This window comes from Varroa jacobsoni, unplaced genomic scaffold, assembly GCF_002532875.2.
Source record: "Varroa jacobsoni isolate VJ856 unplaced genomic scaffold, vjacob_1.0 scaffold_479, whole genome shotgun sequence".
Taxonomy (NCBI): Eukaryota; Metazoa; Arthropoda; class Arachnida; order Mesostigmata; family Varroidae; genus Varroa; species Varroa jacobsoni.
Window position 1 is genome coordinate 105,153 of NW_019213381.1, and position 18,797 is coordinate 123,949.

Here is an 18,797-nt window from a genome sequence, read left to right on the forward strand (position 1 = left end):
AGTCCCCGGCCGCTGCTGCTTCTGCTTTGCTTGTTGCTGTTTCTGCCAGTCGCGCTGCCGCTGCAATGTGACTTAGGCGTGAGGGACAGGCAAGCGACTAACATCATCCGGCCACCGACCGCTTTCGTTGACTCCTCGCTGCCTACTCCATGCGTTCCATTGCCGCTACTACTACGCCAGCAGTCACTGGTGCTGATACTTCTGTTGTTGTTATTGCCGTGTCCTTTATCGTCGCTAGCGTCGTCGTCGTTGTTGTTTATGCTGTGGCCGTCGTCGTCGTCGTTGTTGTTTCTGCTGTGGCCGTCCTCGTCGCTGCAGTTGCTTTGCTGTCGTCAGATTGAGTTGCCGTCGGGACCGCCACGACCGACCGACGCTGGCATCACATCACTGCTGGTTGCTGCCGTAAGTCGCCGTAACCGCCAAAGCCGCTGTCGCCGGCCCCGTTCGTACACAGGTCAATGACCCCAGCGCAGCTGCTGTAGCCACCGCTCTCCCCCCTTCTCGGCCGTCACAACTCTCGCCCACCTCACACTACCACCAGAACTACGGCAGCGCTTGCCCACGCCGCCGTTGCCACCGTAAGCGAAAGACGACGGACGGTATCACAATCCTCAACACTAACAGCCCTTTCCCACCACCGCAGACTCTAGCGACAGACCGACAATCCGCCATTGGGGGAAGGAAATGGAAGAGAGAGAGGGACGAGGGGCAAAACGATGAGCGGAAAAAAACGAGTGAGAGCAGTTTATGTAGAAAAATAGAAAAACGTGGTTGGAAGAGGAGCGAGGATCCGGGAAAATTAGAAAAGAAAGAGAGAACGAGATGGGAAAGGGAAAACAAGGGAAAAAGAGAAGAATACACGAAGGGGCACAATGTGGGTGCCGATTAGTTGGTACCCCCTCTTGGGACAAGGCCCGTTGAGAGGCGACGGTAGTATGACTAAAGGCCAAAGTAGTGTAGAGGATCGAAATCAGACCATAGGGCGGTAGCGTGGCCGTTGGTGCCACTACAATACTTTGAGTTACGTGATAACGACGGCCTTTTGCCTTGGGGTGCAGGTGTTACAACTGCGCCCTATGACGGTCGATTGAATTTCAATTAAGAAAGTAATAGTTTTATTAATCATTAGGACTGAATAGTAAGATGTTATATTTACAACGTTTATCATAATAAGACGTATATATATATATATATATATACATATTAGACATGCTATGAATTAGCATACTTCTAATGGCGACAATGGAAACCTTGCAGGACGTTCCCCTGCCGCCGTTCTATCTGCTTGCACATCGTGCTGTATAATTACGTACCATGAGCCCAATGAATATGACATAAATATGCCAATGCCTCTGAAAGTACTGGATGAACAAGAATGAACGTGACACCCTATTAACGAATACTTCCAATATCTTAATTTGCTCTTTTTGCTGATTACCTCTTGCCTGAGTATTATAAAATGCTATACGAATAGGCAAAAAGTTTACTACAGTCCACTGCGACCACTAAGAGCCCTAGAATAATGCTATGAGTACACTGGTTGATGCTAGAACTGTACTACGCAATCTCTTAATGTATCTGATCGCGATAGCCTCGATATTTCTCGAAGCGCTTGGAAAGCAATTCAATCTTTCCGAAACGTTAGCTTATCGCGCCGTCGCTGCAAGGCATATAGAGAGGGCTATCCCGAAAATGGTTAATCCCGCATTTTAGGTAACCCTCGCACTAACCAATGACAAGTAAGTATATAAATGTATCAGTAGATATATGTTCTCAATCAAAAAAATTGAAGTTTTTGAAAACTTTTCATTGTTCCTGACTAAATGCACCTAAACTTGTCCGAAAACCACAGTAATTATTGTCATTTGAAACTTAGTTAACAGTTTCAAATATAGCATAACTGCGGGTGGTGGGTAAATACTTTTAAGCCGCGATTGATTCTCAACCTCTCTTTCTTTATACTGAATCACTTCGAATATTAATTGTGAGGTATTATTAGTCACCCAGGAGAGGCCCACGGCATAACTGGGCCCACCTCAATTCTCCATAGAAGCTCTTAACGAACAAGCTAACATTGCGGATCGACGGACCCTGTGCGAAGTACTACTAGATGCCGTGTTTATCTTCTTCGGTTGTTAAATACCAAATTCTTCGCATTAGTGAGATCAGTTGTTCCGACGGTTACGGCCGCGGACATTACAATATAAGCGTTATTTCATGCCTAAGAATTGGTAGGTACTCGTTAGGTAGTTATGATCGCTGCCATTATCGTATCAGGTAAGACAAAAGCTCAAGGAAATTTTATATGAAAAACACCTTTATCTCTCAGCGCACCCTAGTATTAGGGTGACGCAGTATACACATCGCGTTACCAACTAGGCCCTTGCGTTCGGCTATTGCATGTGAGTGCTGAGCGCCAACGACTGATGAATTGAAAAACTCGGTCTGCTGATGGTGCGTCTGTTTGTTATGTATTTCAGTTTCTCGGTCGAGCTTGATAGTGTGGAGCGTCACATTTTTTGTTGCAATAATGGCACCTCTTAAGATTATTCCTTGGCTAGTTGTTCTTTAGTAGTCCTGTCTCGCAGATCACACCGTAACGCTTTAGATAGTTAAGCGATTTCGAATAGCAAAAACTCATTGGTAATTAGAAAAGCGCTAACTGCATTTCCTGTAGGTATACAGCAAACTGTATGGAGATATAGGTCGCTAAATGTAATGTCCTAATAACTATTTACTACAAGGTAGGCTACTCAAATCAGCAGGCTAAAAAAGAAGTAGCGGTCCACAGACATTTAGAAGTTACATTCGATAAACAGATGAAATTTCGAAACAACATTGCGGATAGAGCTAAGGTTGCCGCTTACGTCAGTCACTAGATTCTCAAAGTGCTTCCGCTATGAAGTAAAACTAAATAGTTGAAATTAAGTTATTTTTAATTACACCCAAATGGACATCTTACATTTATGTATGGATGTTTTTTTACCAACAACACGTACGCTTTTCAAAATATACAAAGGACTTCTTTAAGATGTGTCTTTCGGTGGTACGTTAGTTGAACTTTGTGTGGTATTGTATTTGTTGCCCCGCAGCCCCTTATTCAATGATCTGGGCTATATTCACTTAGGAACTGTAATATTATTAACACTCGCAGGTCACATCTTCACATTTGGTCATTGGTTACCTGAGTTACCGGAGTAAGTTTCCCGATATATGGTTGTATATGTCTTAAATTTATGATCATCTGACATCCTCCAGAGGTCATATTTACCCTTCTTAGCGCCTTCACGCCGTTCTCTAACCCCAGTGAGACATACTTACCTTACTCTAGCAATGCTTTCATGCTCCGCCGTTTATTCAACAGTGCAATTCTAATGCATGAAGGCTCTCTGCACTTTTTCTTCGAAGAACTCATAGAATAGTACGCGAAAACAGGTTGCACTTTTTACCTTAGTTGCTTCAAAACCTTCGAAGAAACACTATATAGCTTTTGCCACCCGAATTTCAGCACCAGGGTTTCCTACCCGGCAGAAGCTGAACGCAGTAGTTCTATAGTGCCTATATTTAGTGTTTTATGTCCGGCATCGCCGTTAGGCATTCTATCAGATAGCTGGCTCCCAACATGAAATTAAGTATATCTTTGCCTGGGTACGAATCTAAACCTCAACGTGTCCCTAAGCAAAGACATTACTAAGCTATCACGGGGACTATATTACTATAGTCTACCTTACTCGAAACATAGAAATCCTTACTTGGTCTAGGCTCTCAGAGGCTTTCAAATCCATGCCCGTCTTATCTTGACACATTTCATTGAGAGTACCTGATCAAGCGCATCATTTCGCGCTGGATTCCGGTTTTGCTTTTGACAGCACTTGAGTCCGGCACTATTTTCCAGACTCGATGAAAAAGCACTCCTTCACGAGTGACGAAACGCGATCATTTCTTTTATACGGGACGCAACGCCGTGAAGCAGTGTCCTTCCTTGCTCGACTTTGTACGCAAAGCCATCCTTAAGCACGTAAAGTGGGACACGCTTTCCCCATTCCAACCCTGAGATGACTGTGTATAGTTGGGTTGCCCTTTGTGTATTGCCCAGTTCGAATACGCCGTAGTGCACCAATGGCATGGACAGCAACCGGGACAAAGCGCCTGTATTGGTCCACCTCTGGGCAGCCTCAAAGTCGTATCACTATGAGGTACGGAACCAAAAAGTCAACTTCGCCTTGGCATTCAGATACCTCAATGCAGTGCTGTCGATCACTACTTCGCTGTGATGCTTACCGATAGGCTTGCAACGGCGCTTTATCGCTACAGTCCTTCAACGGTTTTGGTACTCTCGTGATTCCATCCATCGCCGTAGTACGACCCCAGCGCTTCCCAGGCTTATGAGTGTTTACCTTTCCTTGCTGCCGATGTGTCATTCGTCTTACTTCTCTCCTCCTCCTGTGTCAGGTCTTTTCCGAAGCTACTTGTTCTCAGCTGTCGAGCTTCCCCCTTTCGTCTCCAGCTTCGGCGCTGATGACCACGTAGAGTACGAAATGACGCCGTTATTGGTACTAACGATTACAACGGGTGTGGGCTGCTTCTGTCGGCCATATGGTTGATGGGTCCCGCATTGCCGGCTAGCCTAATACCTTCTGCAATTGTGGAGGAATCGAACAGACGTATAACTGGCCAAGAGGCCAAGGTTCTGATGGTTCTTTCGCTTCCACAGGTTTTGTTCGGCGTGGGCTTCGACGCTAATATTACTCTGTGAACAACAAAGCCAGTTACCGACAATACATATATATGTATATATATATATATGTGTGAGTGCATATATTAATCGATACATAGATAAAAACGTACTTTTTTCACAAAGAAAGCAGCGTTACGCTCAGTTCTAGCAATAAATCTATATATTACGTATTCGCCATAACTACCTACGACCGTCTTTCAGTTTTTAACCGACTTATGCATTTAATTTAGGTCGAAATTCTCGGGCTTGATACCGAAGAACTTATCCGGCCACTTTTTGAGACTCTACCCATTGTCAAATGATCCGAATTTCATTCTTCAGTGATCGAAAATGTGGCAATATGTCAGGCCAAGACCTGAGGTATATGGTTAAGCAAAAGTACTTCTCACTCTTCTCCTTGTCACCAACAACAATTTGTTTAGAAACTTGAAATGTCAAAAATGTAAAATACGTGTTGCCACATGTCGAGTTAGATGTTTAGAGACAATGATAGCCAGTTCTCACCGTGCTCTTCACTCAGATTATGCAGTCAGTCTCCCATTTTTTTAATAAATCCTATAGATTCAATATGATACACATAACTGTTGTTCGCGTTAGGGAAACTCACGTATTGTTTGCTCCCCAATTCCCTCAAGAATGAATCAGCAACATGTTGTCCTCCATGCTTCTTTAACGAAGTAATATTATTATGGATTCAAAAATCAACCGCAAGAAATATGGCGGGCTTGTTCGCGGTCGAGTGGATGTGCCTACTGTGGGTAAAAATTTTCAACCAATATTAATGTTTTTGATGTGCTGTCCATCAAAGAAGACATCATGCCATCATACTTCTTTCAGAAGGGCACATGCATCACAAAAGAAGTTTATTTGCGTGTTCTATGAACCGTAAATAATTGAAATGCCTAAAGAAAAATTATAATTTTTTCAGCAAGCTGATGCATCGACTCGTACACACCGATCTGTACAGACAGAATGAGCTGCTTGAAAATACAAGCATGTTCTGAACTGAGTACATATGGCTGCCGACAGCCCAGATTTGAATCCGCTAGATTAGGGATGGAGCGTTATTGACGGAGAGTCCAATGAGCCTCAACATGACAACGTGTACTCACTCACCCGTGTCGTCAAGAAGGCGTTTATACATTTATAAAGAGAATATTTGAAATGGGTCTGTGAGGGAATTAACTTTCAAATTTAAGCTGTAATTGTTCTGGATGATATTTTTATTGAGAAATATGATTGTAAGGAATGACATATTCTGAATAGGCCAAAAGCCTGTTAGAAAATCTGTTTTTGTTTAAATACCGTCGCAGAAGAAATTTCTCAGAGATCTCCGGATTTAAATGCCACCCACTGTATATATAATGAAAAAAAAAGCGGTCATAGCCTTCCAATACTTTAAAAATGTTAGCGAAAAGCATGTTCTCGGTATCTATCTTGGTTGAAGTTCGGGCGTAAACTAATTGAACACAAACATCAAGCGACACCTAGTGTGCATTGAACTAGTAGTCCTTCGTAGTCGTTTATATTGTTCAATTAATAAAGACATGTTTATTATTTTGAGTGCTGACCTCATCAACCAAGCATTATAACTCTAAGCTTCCGATGCACCTGAAGTTACAAAATACGTAGGTCTACTCACCCTTTTCAAACTTGAGCTTTTTGAAAATAAGTTTTTTCCCTCTTTGATAGGTAGCTCCCATCATTTCCGATGTTTAATTCAGTATGTCATATATTTTTATGTAAATTAAATAAGTATTATTAGTTCATTTTTAGTTAAAACAACTTATCTGTTTGTACCGGAATACGGCGAACACTTTCAAATGGATTGACTCTGTGGCGCCCCCTTGTGTTCGTCTATAACTACTCTCTAGCTAATCTGTTTTCACTGCTTCGACCCTTTCCCTCCATCTAATTTTGCACGCAGTTGATGCTTAGCTACGTAAGAGTTGTGCCCTTCAACAGGTGGCCTCAACGGCTGCATAACCTCAATACTTTCTTTATTATTATTAGCTCAGCATAATCATGTGACGCTTAATTTTTATAGCACATCACTTTATGCAGTGATGAGAACTAGATACTTGTTACGTTACAGTGTTCATTACGTGTGTGCATAAAGTGCTTATAAAATCAAACTTCTAGTTAGTGAAAATGTGTAACAAAACACTTTACAAGCGATTTCCTTTAGCAGAGGGGTACTAAATAAGATGTTTCAATACCGCATGCAATATCTATGTGTGTTATGTAACTTGAACACTCGCCTGAGCACGTTTTATGAACCCATGTGCATTCAGCACATCATTACCGTCATCATTACAGCAGTTGATGTTTTAATAGTGCGACTGTGATGATGATGGACATTGGCCGCATGTGAAAAGGAATGTGTCATGCAAGCAATTAAAGAGGATTCAGGTAAGGAATTAATATAGATATAAACGCCATATGCAAATAGCAAACACGCTTTTTCGTTACATTTTTTTTGAGACACGTTATGATACCTTACAAAGAACGACTATATGGATATATAAGGAGAAGCTTTTTATGCACATTCGACGATACGTCAGCTTTTCCGACGGCAGTATACACGACCTTTTTTAATTCTGTGCGGTAGCTTCTTCTATATGCAGGCGCCTCAATCAATACCCGATATTGACAACGGAGGAGAATTAGCTTTCACTTCGAAGCGGAATTCGAACACTTCGGAACGGATTCCGACCGCTTATGACAGAAAAGCATATTAAAGTAGAATAACGATCATGTTGACATAGGTGATATGTCTCCGTGTGTATATACTGTTCGGAAGTTCTGCTTTTTTTTTAGCTGCGATTACTATTTCTCCTTACAGCGCTGTAGGGCTACCTCTATGAAGGATATCAACACTACGCGTTACTTCAACTGCCTGTAAATACCTCATTCCGTTTTATATTAATACAGTTAGTGCTTTCTGAATGTGCAGACATTAGAAACAATTTCGTTAGGCGTCAATGAAGTTCGACAAAACCAAGTTAGCTAAACATGGACACTATTAACCAACGTACCGATAGAATGTGGCAATATATTACTATCGAGACGAATTAAATACGAATTTCATCTTGTGAATAAAATTAGGGAAGAAACTTTAACCCTATTCTTAACAATTTTGTTCTACAGTTATTCTGCTGAGACTTGAAGCCGCGATACACGAAAATTCTATCATGGCCGTTTTCTTTAATATCAACTCCGCTACTAATGTCATATCGGACGATACAAGCAAGGCTCTTACGCTTATACTGCATTGACTCAAAAAAAGTTTTTGTTTTTAGTTACTCTCTGGAACTCTAAAGTCCTTATACGTTAACTTTCAACATTACATGTTTTTGCTATTTGATTGTATCTATAAGAGTGCACTATGCATTAAATAAACAGGAGAACTCGAGTAGAAAGCACAGCCTTTTGTTGCTGAAATTCAACAAACTTATTGACGATGGTTTATCTACTATGCAGTATTATATTTTCGTTAAAAGGCTCGTGCACAATAGTACCAATGGGCACAGGGCCCATATTATTATTTTACTAACACAAAAATACAAGCCTGTGACTAACGTCATCCATCTAACCGTCAGCTACGGAGAACCAATTCGTTTTATTTGTTACTTGATCATTGACTAACTACTGCATTGTACTGAAAAATTACGGGAATGGGTCAGTGACTTTACTGCATCTAACTTACTCTTTCAATAGTTAAGTGCAGCCTACAACTCAGAAAATACCAAACACGGTCGCCCGTGGTTCATTATTTAAAAAAAACCGCATGGTTGTCGTTTCATTTGGCTTTTCTCTCACTTTTTACCAATACAGCAACGACCAGACGAAAAAATCGTTATTTGCCGATTACCCGTCTCTTGTGCTACCAACAGTTGAAAAATGAAAACACACACGCATACATATAAATATGTTGACAAAGCTCTAAGAAACAGGACAGATAGCGTTGTCATCGAAACGGCCCTGACTGTAAGGGCGCTTGAAAAAATGCTTGGTACTAACTGTACCACCGATGTCAGTCAGTCTTCATGTCAGCCGCCGCTGCCTCCGCCGTCCCACCCCAGTAGTTGAAGAGTCAGAGTAGCAATTTCCAGCTGTCTAAACTAATGATTTTACCAGCACTACTTTTGTGGTCATCGTTACTGCTACAGCAGCAGTTTGGCCGTCGCTGCCGCTCTTGACATAGTATTAAATAGGTATGATAATTAATAATATATAACTAATTCTATACGCTCGATACTTATCTTTTTTTTTCCGTAAATAGGCTCAGCTGGAATCCAGTGATGTTCCGGTTAGCCCACGAGGTTAGCCAAAAAAAATTATCGTTTTTACTTTTCGCTCCTCAAATTAACCGAGCTGATTGAATAAATAGACCTCCCAAAAGCCATAGATATAGACTACAAAAAGAAAGCACTAACATCAAAATCTGAAAATAAACTATGGCTAAATACTCTATTGGCAATAAATCTTGCGCATTTTTATTGCCAATGCGAGAAACCCTTACATCTTTCATACATCAAGACAGTTTGAATACTGTTTGCATATTACAGATACATTTTATACGTATTGCATATTTACATATTATGGAAATATTATAGATAAAATTGAATTAAACACGTTTAACGAGCTAATCACGTCTTTCATGAGCTTAAACACAATCAGTATTATTTCATTCAATATTCCAAAAGCTTTATACGTTACGATTGCCATATAGCAGCGTTTGAATCCGGTCGTAGTATTTGATCTAACAACGGAAAGGAGAAAGGACATTGTATGCCGTACGGAGTGAACCATTAGTGATTTTGTACTTGTTTGCCATAGTTTCCCGATGCGATTTCCTTACGGTAAGTTTTTTCTGGCGGTTCCGTGTCTATGTGTTTCAAGGTCTTTTGGCTAAGCTATACCGGCTCTGATACCTCTAAAGCTTGTTATCAACTTCAGTTAAACTCAACGCAAAAACCGAAATTTGCTACTTATCGAATAATACTTTTATTGTTTTTCTCCCCAGTCGATAATAACCTACGAACTTTAGTACTCAAAATGTATTGACCTGCCGAATCCAAACTTTCACTTATAGAAAACTGATTGAAAAAGGTATGTAAAAAATTAAAGCAATTTTTTTTATTTAAGTTCAATAACATTTACTACCAAAGATCGGTAACGAAGTTTTAAAAAATTCTGAAAAGTTTTAAAAAATGAACTGCTAAAATTCTATAAGGTTGAATAACTTGAGCTAATACAACAATTTTATAGATGTCCTGCGATCAATTAAGCCATTTACTGAAGATTTTCTTTTATATATTGACTACTTTTTTTGCATCTTGATAATGCTTACCTTGGCTGATAGCGTTGATACCCCACACTAGCCTACATCAAACTTAAAACAACTGGAGCTGGCTCAACTCTCTCTATATTCTTTGTTGGTTTATAAAAATGATATAAAAAAAAAAGTATAACAACACAGTATGTTCGCATAACTAAATAAATGCATAATTGGTAGAGAGATTACACCTGGAAAAACCGATATGGTGACAATACAGATACGGTAACTACATCTTGACAAATGACGTAAACACAGCAACGATGGTACTAAAGGAAATAGTAGCCCATTAAAAATACGAGTAGGTTTTCAGCTATCATCCTCTTTCTTAAATGCACAACAGTCGTAATCAAGGTTAGAGAAAAACTTCATTTGGCTTAGTGACTCAGGTAAAAAATGTAAAGATAATTAGAAGTCACCTAAGTGCTTCTAATCTCTTTTAAGGCAAGATCAACTTGATATTAACAATTTGTACTGTGGCCACTATATTTAGCTTTGAGTCACTGACAAATCGTCATTACACGGAAAAAAGTTTTTAGACACGCGTAAAATGTCCTGATGCTGCCAGTTCACGCTAATCATGAATCGAATTTTCATGTTCTACTCTCTCCTTCTCCTTCTTAAACATTCACTGCAATTCGTTAGGCAAGCGAATGCGGGAATCTGCTTCTTATCGGTCTGTGCCAGAGTGCGTTACACAAATGTAGATGTTCTAGGCTGCCTCTAAAGCTATGTGTACATAGATGCTGTGCGTTTCCATATCCCTGTATAGTAAAGGTGGTGGAAGTAAAACCGGTAGTGGCATTAATATGTTGCTTTTCACCTTGGCTCTACTACGTAACTAACTTATCAAAACGCTATGACACAGATACTCGCCGTCGTCGTATTTCGATGTAAAAACAATAGTATCGATCAGTGATAGCAACGACCACGATGATGGTAGCAGCTACGTCATAACCGCGATGAACTAATTCTACGAAACAATGACCTCCATTGTTAGTCGGCGATTCTGGATATAAAATCTTATAACAGAAACACTGGTAGCAGCAAGAGCATCATTGCGATGCAATAACATGAACTACTGTCCTTTTTATCGCTAGGTCGGAGTATCATCTCAATTACTGTATATTTTGCTTAGCTATCATTGTCCGCTGTTGCTCAGCCCCTTGCTGTTACTTACTGCCTGTTTGAGTAGTGACAACACATTGGCAATGCCACGAATCGCCATTGCCGACCTGATGGTTCTCGTCTGGTCTTTATCGTCTCTGTGAACCTTACGGTTGTGCTTGTTGCTCCTGGTAGAAGGGAGGCGCTCGAAGACAACTGGATCGAAGAAGAAGGCAACTCAGTTCAGTTCAAGATGGCGTTCTCTGCCACGAGGGCGGAACGAAAAGAGGGACTAGGGCTGGGGTAGGTTGGTTCGTTGTAGATCGTCCGACAACGAGTAAACGCGGTCGGTTTACTCCCGAAAAAAACTATTGTAGTTTAGTAGATTTTTACAACCTTCTCTTACAACTATCGTTACTGCTACTACTAATGTACTCATTATAATTGTTGTGAGATATAATTTACAAAACAACGTAATCAATGAAAGGGATTGGGGCGGTAACAATCGACATCTTACTGGTGTTGGTGCTGTTAGCACACAGCAGTAGTTTCGTAGCAGTGGCAGCAACAGTCAGTGATATCAAGGAGCTGACTTGGTTGGTTGTTAGGCGGCTTTGAGCTTGGTGGATATTCTACCGAGTTGTTCGTTGTCGCCAGTCTATTCGTTGGAAATACGAAAATAGAGTCAAGCCACATGGCATCACATTTGACCGGGCAATCATAGCAAAAGCAGCAGCAGCAACAATCAGCGATCACTCAATAAACAACGACACTGAGCACCGTTGTGGCCAAAAGAAAAAATAATGCAACAAAAGCGATTACGGGTGCGCTATAAAAACACAACCGCACAATAAACAATGTTACAAGTATATTCATTATATGATTCATAGTACGTTGACGCAATCACTCCTGGCCATTACCGATGGCAGTTTGAACACGCAGCCTGTCAAACTTATGCCAGCTCGTCATCGTTGTACAAACTTATGTGCCTTTAATTCTACTGATATATATAACGATGACAAGCATAGCGCATAAGCCTAAACATTAGCAGCGCCAGAAATGAACCGAAAAGTCAACGATGAAGAGAAACACACAATTCTGTCAGTAATAATTAAATTTTTCTTTTTGTTTATAGTAACAGTAACAGCAGAGGGAAATGTAAGGAGTTTTCCATATGCTCCCCTTTTTTAGATTCATTCCCACTTCCAGCTTCCACTTCGTTTTCCACTCAATTAACTAATTTGCCTTTCCAGTCACTCTGTTCCAACGATACTCTGTTACCTTGCGTTCGTTATTTATTCTTGTTATGTTCCCCCTCCCGCTGCTGCTACAATCGGCAGCCGACGGTCCGCGGCGGCCGGGTCAATGCACGATAAAGCGCAACGCGCAGCAAGACCCGGAGCTAGAGGAGGACGCACAGAAACAGCGAACGAGCCACAAATACGCAGGTGTCGTTCATAAAAAAAAAGTATCTTTTACTAAAAACACACTGAATTTCCATGGTATAAGTGTGCGTACATGGTCAATTTTACCCGTAAAAATTCGCGACGGATGCTGTTGGTGATGAATCGAATAGAACATTCTCGACTTTGGGACAGTCAAAGAAAAAAAAAATGGATACAATGAACAAAAATCGCCAGTAACAGAAGCTTGAAGCAATCGAATTTAATACAATGTCGGTTACCTATTGCATATGATTCAGTAACTCGGTATGGAATGACTAATTTACTATAAACGCACCGTCCACCTTTAGTGACTGCCATATACTCACACACACACACTGTTGCTGCTTCTGCTACATACTTCTAGACCACACACACACACATACACGCACATGGAGAGTCATAGAGACACCCACAGAGATACAGAGAAAACACAGTTTTCAATATCCTGTGGCGAGATCCATTAAATGTGAAAACTCCCTGCACCATACGGTGCGTCGTTCGAACGATCACTTACCGGTTTTTGGAGAGTTGAAACTCCCGCTGTTAACGCAGATGACGGAAGTTGATCGTATTAGTTGAACAGGTACTTAGTTGTTGGTTGTATAAAAACGTCGTCGATACACAAAATGTTGTCGAGTCGCGAATCGAACCGGATAACAACGAATAAACAGCAACTAACGAATGCGCGGTAACCCTTTCTCTTCACAACAATTAACACACACCAAACACTTAAGAATATCACTAATAGTTAACAAATCTACAACAGGGTATCAACAGGTCAATATTGGGTTGGCTAAATGGGAAGACGAGAGATTAGTCACTAGCCATAACGAGTACAGGGGTAACCACCGCAACCGTTAGTGAAAGAAGCATCTCTATTTTTTGTCGTATTGTTTTCTTTCCGCAAACATACACAGCAGCCGGCGTGCATTAGCCGTCGTGATAACACTGACGCTAATAGTGTGAATCGTACGAATAGTATCAATAGTAGCTTCAGCACTGTGATTTCTTTTCTTTTTCTTTGTGCAACGGATTCTAGATAGAACTAAGCCATCAGTGGTCATCAATAATAATAAATTCGTCGTCCGTCGATCTCGTTCGTGGGTTGTTTGCTTGCTTCGTTTCAGTAGAGACAGTTTTACGGCGGACTTCTCCACAGCGCGCCAGCCTGAAATGCGCCAGATCAGACACCAGGCCGCTCGCTCCGTGCTTTCTCGTTCCGCCGCTAGCGCCTGTTGCTGCCGCCAGCGTCGTCTGCTTGTCCACCGGCGCTGTTCCACCGCCGAACCACGCCGCAGTAACAACAACAACAACATCATCACCACCACCGGCCGGCCGGCAAGTTGGACTCTACCCATCCTAACACTTACCTGCCATTGGTCCGGACTTTGTACGCGCTATTTCTCAATCCTTTTTTATCTGTTGGCCAGTAGCAGTAGACATTCGGGCTATGTTTCTATAATCTTGTATCTAGAGTTTACTACACAGTTTGTAATAGCTCGTTATGCACGGTTTGAAAATAAGTAGGGGCTACTACACGAACCACGTATTTTCAGTGACGGTCAGTAAATGCCCGTCGATATTTCCTACTTCCCAATACTCATTTTCGTCTGAAGTGAACCACTGAGTGGATTGATATGGTTTGCTTATTATTCTTTACCTCTAAGATCAAACCTCTCATTTAGGCTTGCTGTAAAGTTAACATGAGTAGACCTACAAATCGCTTGATTTTTTGCGCTACTGAGTTTAAATATTCGCGCCACAATTTCAAATTTTGGCGCATCGAAATAATGCGCCTGTGCACATCGCGCTTTCACGCGGGCGGCGGGTTAAGATCGCTTCGGATACTAAGAGTCGGGACAGCAGAAGCGAAGACAGCAAGCAGTTGCATCGGGTCGGTTCGCGGCAGCGAACGGTGAGAGTGCAATTGCCGAGGCGGTCACTCAGTAGTAGCAGTGACCAGTGACTGGTGGTGTGAGAGTTTGTCCGATCTGCCCTTCCGACGATTTACCGTTTCGACATCAAGCGTTAAATCACCGACGTTAACCATTTCTCGATCGACATTTCTTCGGGAAACGAGTGTTCTGCAGTAGCATGCTGTGTGGCATGGGATCGGAGTAGGAATTCTAGCGGCAGCATTTCCGTACTGCAACTACGGCTGGCGCATCTCGATGAGCCAATGCTGATCTAGACCGCTTTGAAGGTGCAGTTGTCTGCATTTGAGTAAAAGAACGTGAAGACTGTTGACACGCTTGTGGCCGTTTCGTACTTGTGTCTCTGTGGAGGCGTGCAACGTCGTGGCAATGATGGATGACCTGGCATGTCCACCTGACAACGTTTCCCCAGTCACAGATCTCTCACGAAACCTTACGACTCTTCGCACGATTACCGTCGCTTGTACGCCACAGATGCCTTCCAAGATACTTAACACTGAAACTCCTGACAGCGCGGGCAGTTTTCGGCTCAAAGCGCTTACTCCTGTTTCCGAGTGCAGTTCTGAAAGCGAAGCGGAGCCGTCCCCGCTAACAGTAAACTTACGTCGACGTGCTCTAATGGGCCAGACAAATAAAAACAACTCACAAGATTCACCGCTGCTTATCAATCGGAATATTCGCCGACCATTGAAAAGACCCAGCCAAGAGCTTAAAGGTAAAGAGGAACCCCAGAATTTAAGCAGCCCTCTCCGCAAGAGTTCATCGCAGGGATACAGCTCATCGACTTCAGATGGTTTCGCAGTTGATGAAGTCAACCTAGACGAGGATGGTAAAAACAAGGAAAACGTTGAGCCTCCCTCTGCACTCACATCTCTTCTGTCAGCTCCTATTACCTCCGAGGGGGTCCTGTGTAAGAAAGCTTCATCCTCCGCTCGGCGAAACCTCTCGTTTGCTAACGGCGACAGCGACACTCCTGTGAAGTCAAAGCGCTCAAATGATGATGAGCGAAGTTCGAAAAGGTCTCGTACCTCCCGCTGCTTAGTTGAAGTTTCCGCAAATATTATGGAGAAGCTGCCGAAATACTACAGCGAATCAAATATTGACCGTGAAGCCGCTGAAGGCGTTATCGATAAGCAAGTCATTGAGACAACGTTGCCAACAAGTGGAGCGCATAAAAGTTGCGCTCTACCGACGATAACGGCACAGACGATGAACGACATCATCAACGGTGTGTACGACCATGTTATTAATTCGTTCCAAATCATAGATTGTCGATATCCATATGAGTATGACGGAGGCCACATCAAGGGCGCCCTAAATCTCTACACACCCGATCACATTATCAGGCAGTTCCTTCAGAAAATGCCAGAGGACGCCGAAGTTGAACGCGAATCTAAAAAAAAAGACATTGTCATATTCCATTGCGAGTTCTCGTCTGAACGTGGACCAAAAATGTCGCAATTCCTACGAGAGTTAGATCGCGCTGCTAATGTGTATCCTAAACTCTTCTATCCCGAAGTATACATTCTGCAAGGAGGCTATAAGGAGTTCTTCTGTGAATTCAAAGAGCACTGTCAACCGCAGGAGTACTTGAAAATGGTCGACGAGCGTTTCGTTAAGCAGCTCCGTCTGTATCGAACGGAGAGTAAGACCTTCGAGAAGAAAGGTTTAACAAGGAACCAGAGCAGCCGGTTTTAACGACGGAATGCCTATAAGGCTATCCATCAATACCCATTAAAAACACATTTAAACACTTCGTTAATGTTCTTGTGGAGAATGGACAATGTACCAAGTTTCTATCCAGCCATATCCAGCCCATTATTATAGATGAAAAAACTGACTGGCCTAGGCGAAGCATGAACCACATGCTCTTTGTGGGGCACTCCTTCAGCGAATAATTATGTGAAATAATCGACGCGGAGAAACGGATGCCGATATCGGTAAAATAATAATATTAATAATAGCCAGGTTTCACGTCAATGCCGCTTTAGCACGCTGAGCCATTCTGCTGGCAAAAAATCAACCTAGAACTGTTTATAGTATCGTACATACGTGAAACAGGAGCATCGAATGTTGATGCTCTCGCTGAAATGCCAAAATAATTGAATGCAAATGGAAATAATGCGGATGATGATGAGAGGACGGAAATGTAGAAACTAGCGGGGGTTAAACGACGCTGGTTGCTGCGAGCATGGAGGCAGGCAACTGAAATGGAATCAATGAAACTCTATCGTCACGAGTGAGTGAATGAATATAAAAGGTGGCCAGAAGGAAACTAGTGTTATTTCTCAAACTAAACGGTTTGTACTTGCCTCTTGTACATACAGAATGCAATAGCACAGATCGGACGAAAAACTCGAACCTAACGACAGAGCGACTTACAATTCATACATGACGAAGGCAGTGACCAGTAATAATAAACCCGGAATGAACTTCATGAAATGTTGCAATTGTTGTCATTTCTTGGATGACTTAAAGGATATTTATGGCTACCGATTTATTTTTCGCAAATAATAGATTGAACCTTTAGCACATATTGAGTTGCAACTTAGCTGTAAAAAGCGAATCTTGTGTTGATAATGTACCACTGGTCTCATACAATCAATAGTTTAGGTTGTAACGTTAGTTTTTTTTAATAATCTTTAACTTAATTTTACGTAAAATGTTGGATAAATATCAACTAACCTGTATATTACTACACACTTCCAAGGATTAAAGCTCTACGCATTTACTATGATGACCTAAGTCTTGATCGCAATCATGCTCTGTGTATGTAGCGTCATTAATGCACCGAAGATTTGCTCTGAGAACACAAACACCAAAAATTATGGCCTCTAGTGTTCTAAATAGCAAAATATAAGGTATTGTAAAATTTAGTAGTGTTATATAGGTTTAAAAGGGCATTATAATAGGAATTGTTGCACCTGGAAGGATACTTCAGTTCTAGATGGAATCAAATAACACGATTTCTTTATCCTTGTATAGACTTTATATAATATATATTCATGTTTCTTTAATTAATAAATAATAGTCATATTTATATATTGGGATTATCTTGTTCACGTGTTATTTCACCTAACGCGTATGGCTAATCACTTAATGACCCGTCGACTATAAGCAAGCGTTACATCGCAACAATAAAAAGTACCTCTTTGAAACAGGATGCCGGCCACAAGAATTCTATGCGTTCGAAATTTGTTTACTTCATACTTATTCATGTGTTTCACTGAATACATTTTTTCTTTTTTAAAAGTTACCTGCTTCCTGTATCGGCGTTAATGGTATATATGTTTCGGTGTATGCTATGCTGGTGTACCGGATGTAGAATACACAACATATATTTAGGCTGAGGTTGCATGGATTTAAGCTAGTGTAAACTTATAAAACAAAATTTGGTTCATTGATCACCATGATGAGATTATTAGGACTTAGACAATGCCCTTCTATAGAGCTGTTTGAGTTTCACATTAGTGCGGAAATCGTGTGATTCTATGCCGTACAATAATATTCCAAAATGAACTTCTCACTGTTATACGAGCAAACAACAGTAATCCTATGGGATGTTAATGGGAATAACAAGGTTGCTGATCAAACGGTTGCTACCAAGTTGCTTTGTGAGCTGACAGTGTAGACTTATTTCACATTCACTGACACTATACTCAGTGCATATATTATAATTAAGGAAGTTTAGGAACTTACAAATAAAAGCAATATATTTGTATAAATGAATTGTGTAATGAATATTAAACTTCAACTTCACGTAACAACTTACCTGAACAAAGGACATACACATAAAAGAGCCATCACATTAGATGAACAAGACCATGCTTTTTGATTTCTAAAAGTATTTAGAAGTTTCTAATCACTGGACTAATGAGCACGCAATTATCGTCTTTTACTGAACGATTGGTATGTGAACCTGCGACATCAACATTATGTCCACGTGGAGAAACTGTAAGAGGAACTCAAAAAATGAAAATTGTTATCAAAAAATACAGGCCTATTTAACAATTTCTTCTTCGGAAGTGGCTTAAGATTGTCGAAGCGTGGAACTTTGATTTTCCCACCCGAAAGACACGTTTAGATACCTGCTTTTACCCGCATAAATTGGCACTCATTGATACGCACGTCTTCCAAGACCGAAATCAAAATATATTGTTTCCATTTCAGTACAGTGGAACGGCCCTGTAAAACAGAAATGTTTCCGATGGTAACAATTGATCATAAGCAAA

The 18,797-nt window shown here is 41.2% G+C and overlaps 2 protein-coding genes and 1 long non-coding RNA gene across 5 annotated transcripts in view; 2 read left to right on the forward strand and 1 right to left on the reverse strand.

The window, feature by feature from the left end:
- Window positions 1-13,762, reverse strand: part of brat (tripartite motif-containing protein brain tumor) — a 72,427-nt gene extending 58,665 nt beyond the window's left edge. Inside the window, exons 1-2 of one of the 3 annotated variants that reach the window (XM_022833797.2) lie at window positions 13,146-13,762; window positions 3,753-4,750 (exon numbers count right to left, since the gene is read on the reverse strand). The gene's annotated coding sequence lies outside the window, so the exon portion shown is untranslated. Of the gene's footprint in view, window positions 1-3,752; window positions 4,751-6,380; window positions 6,458-13,145 lie in introns of those variants that run through there. The other 2 variants (XM_022833798.2, XM_022833796.2) reach the window with 2 other exon arrangements.
- LOC147753450 (uncharacterized) lies at window positions 6,677-13,994 on the forward strand. Its single transcript, XR_015311204.1, has 2 exons — window positions 6,677-7,150; window positions 13,759-13,994. It is a non-coding gene; the product is annotated as an uncharacterized LOC147753450 (long non-coding RNA).
- Window positions 13,995-14,524: 530 nt separating this feature from the next.
- Window positions 14,525-17,007, forward strand: LOC111260799 (cdc25-like protein phosphatase twine). Its single transcript, XM_022833811.2, has one exon. It carries the CDS (start codon window positions 14,935-14,937, stop codon window positions 16,261-16,263), a length of 1,329 nt encoding a protein of 442 aa, XP_022689546.1. The 5' UTR covers window positions 14,525-14,934; the 3' UTR covers window positions 16,264-17,007.
- The last annotated feature ends 1,790 nt before the right edge of the window (window positions 17,008-18,797 follow it).